At 43.8% G+C, this 1,394-nt stretch overlaps 1 protein-coding gene across 1 annotated transcript; it reads left to right on the top strand.

Moving 5' to 3' along the window:
• Positions 1–822: 822 nt before the first annotated feature.
• On the top strand, positions 823–1,146 carry SERLADRAFT_431797 (uncharacterized protein; the record flags this gene model as incomplete). The annotated part of the gene is made up of 2 exons (XM_007312116.1): positions 823–1,050; positions 1,126–1,146. The coding sequence occupies 2 exons, from the start codon at positions 823–825 to the stop codon at positions 1,144–1,146; spliced, it is 249 nt and encodes an 82-aa protein (XP_007312178.1).
• Between the last annotated feature and the right edge of the window lie 248 nt (positions 1,147–1,394).

Raw genomic sequence — 1,394 nt, 5'->3', positions numbered from 1 at the left:
GAAACCCTTTTATCTCATCTCCGTCCGCTTTAATCCATGATGGAACCACTCCGTATCAACCCTAATTTCTAGTTCGTCATTCCGGACGTTTTGTGGCCTTATTAGTGCCATATCTCACCCAATCCTTATCTGATTGTCCCCAAACTCCTACCATTGTTTTCTACAACCTTGAAAACCCTACAAGACTCCTCAGATTGGTGGATTTTGAGTTTAATCTCCCTTTGAGCCCCTATCATTATCTGATCACCACTTCCACCCCTATTATACTCCTCCACTCCCTGTGCTTCGTTTCTGGCCATACTTGGCCTATCTATTGCACCATATAATCGTTCTTCACACCTATATTTTGGGGGCAATCCATCCACTCCATCTGTCCCTGTGAAAATTTCGACTTTTTGGCCTATATTTTCGCTTTTTGGCATATCTGGTGCTTGCATAAAGCTCCAATCTTCTCTGCTCTGTCCATTATCAGATAGAGCAAGCCTATACCCTGTGAAGCTCGCCTGTATTGCCTCAGCTTGCTATTGCCTAGAGCGTCTCTCAGTCTGAGGTGTTTGGGGAGCTTAAGTCACTCTTTTGTTGACTCATATACAAGCCCTTTTAACCAACACTGTCTTGATGCAATTTCTCTGTTAATATCAGTGTATTATTGCAAGGGAACACAGGCATAACCCTGTAGCATCACTAGGAAGCCTTAGCACCCTCCTGGACCGCTTTTGGACCGCTTTTTTGGACTCTTTTGGACCCTTTGGGCCTTTCTGTGCACTTTTTGGACCCTCTCCATTATCCACCTCCACTGCTTTGCCAGTTCATTTCCACACCATGGATGAAACAAAATTACCCCTCATTCATATTCTGCTCCTAATCACTGTTCTTGCTCGTCTCCTAACTGCCATCATTGTAACCAATCTGCCACATCTGGTGCAAAATACCATTTCTCTACTGTGGTTACAGAGTCAGCTAGAAATGCAAGCCTCCATTCTATTCATCCCTCTGACCCACACTGCCCTCTCCAACTTAATGCCAACATTGATTGGAATGCAGACACAGGTGCCACTTCTTATATGACACCCCATTGTCACTGGATTCTGTTAGAATATACTCTGACATACCAATACTCCATAGGATAATACCTCTGATTTGTAAGCCAGCCCAGTAATGCAGCAGCTATTCTGTGGATGACGTCCGTGGTTGCATGTCATGTTTAAGATCCTACATTGTATAACCTTGGCCATATAGCTCAATTGGTAGAGCAGCTGGCATGTATCCAGAAGGTTTCAGGTTCAATCCCTGGTCTGGTCATTATCCAATTTTATCAGATTTGCCATTATGCACCATATTGTGTTCCCATAAAGCTTGTGCGCGATATCAGCAACTTTGTGCAACAAAAAAGC

Source organism: Serpula lacrymans (genome assembly GCF_000218685.1).
Source record: "Serpula lacrymans var. lacrymans S7.9 unplaced genomic scaffold SERLAscaffold_1, whole genome shotgun sequence".
Taxonomy (NCBI): Eukaryota; Fungi; Basidiomycota; class Agaricomycetes; order Boletales; family Serpulaceae; genus Serpula; species Serpula lacrymans.
This window is presented reverse-complemented; position numbering and strand designations above follow the sequence as displayed.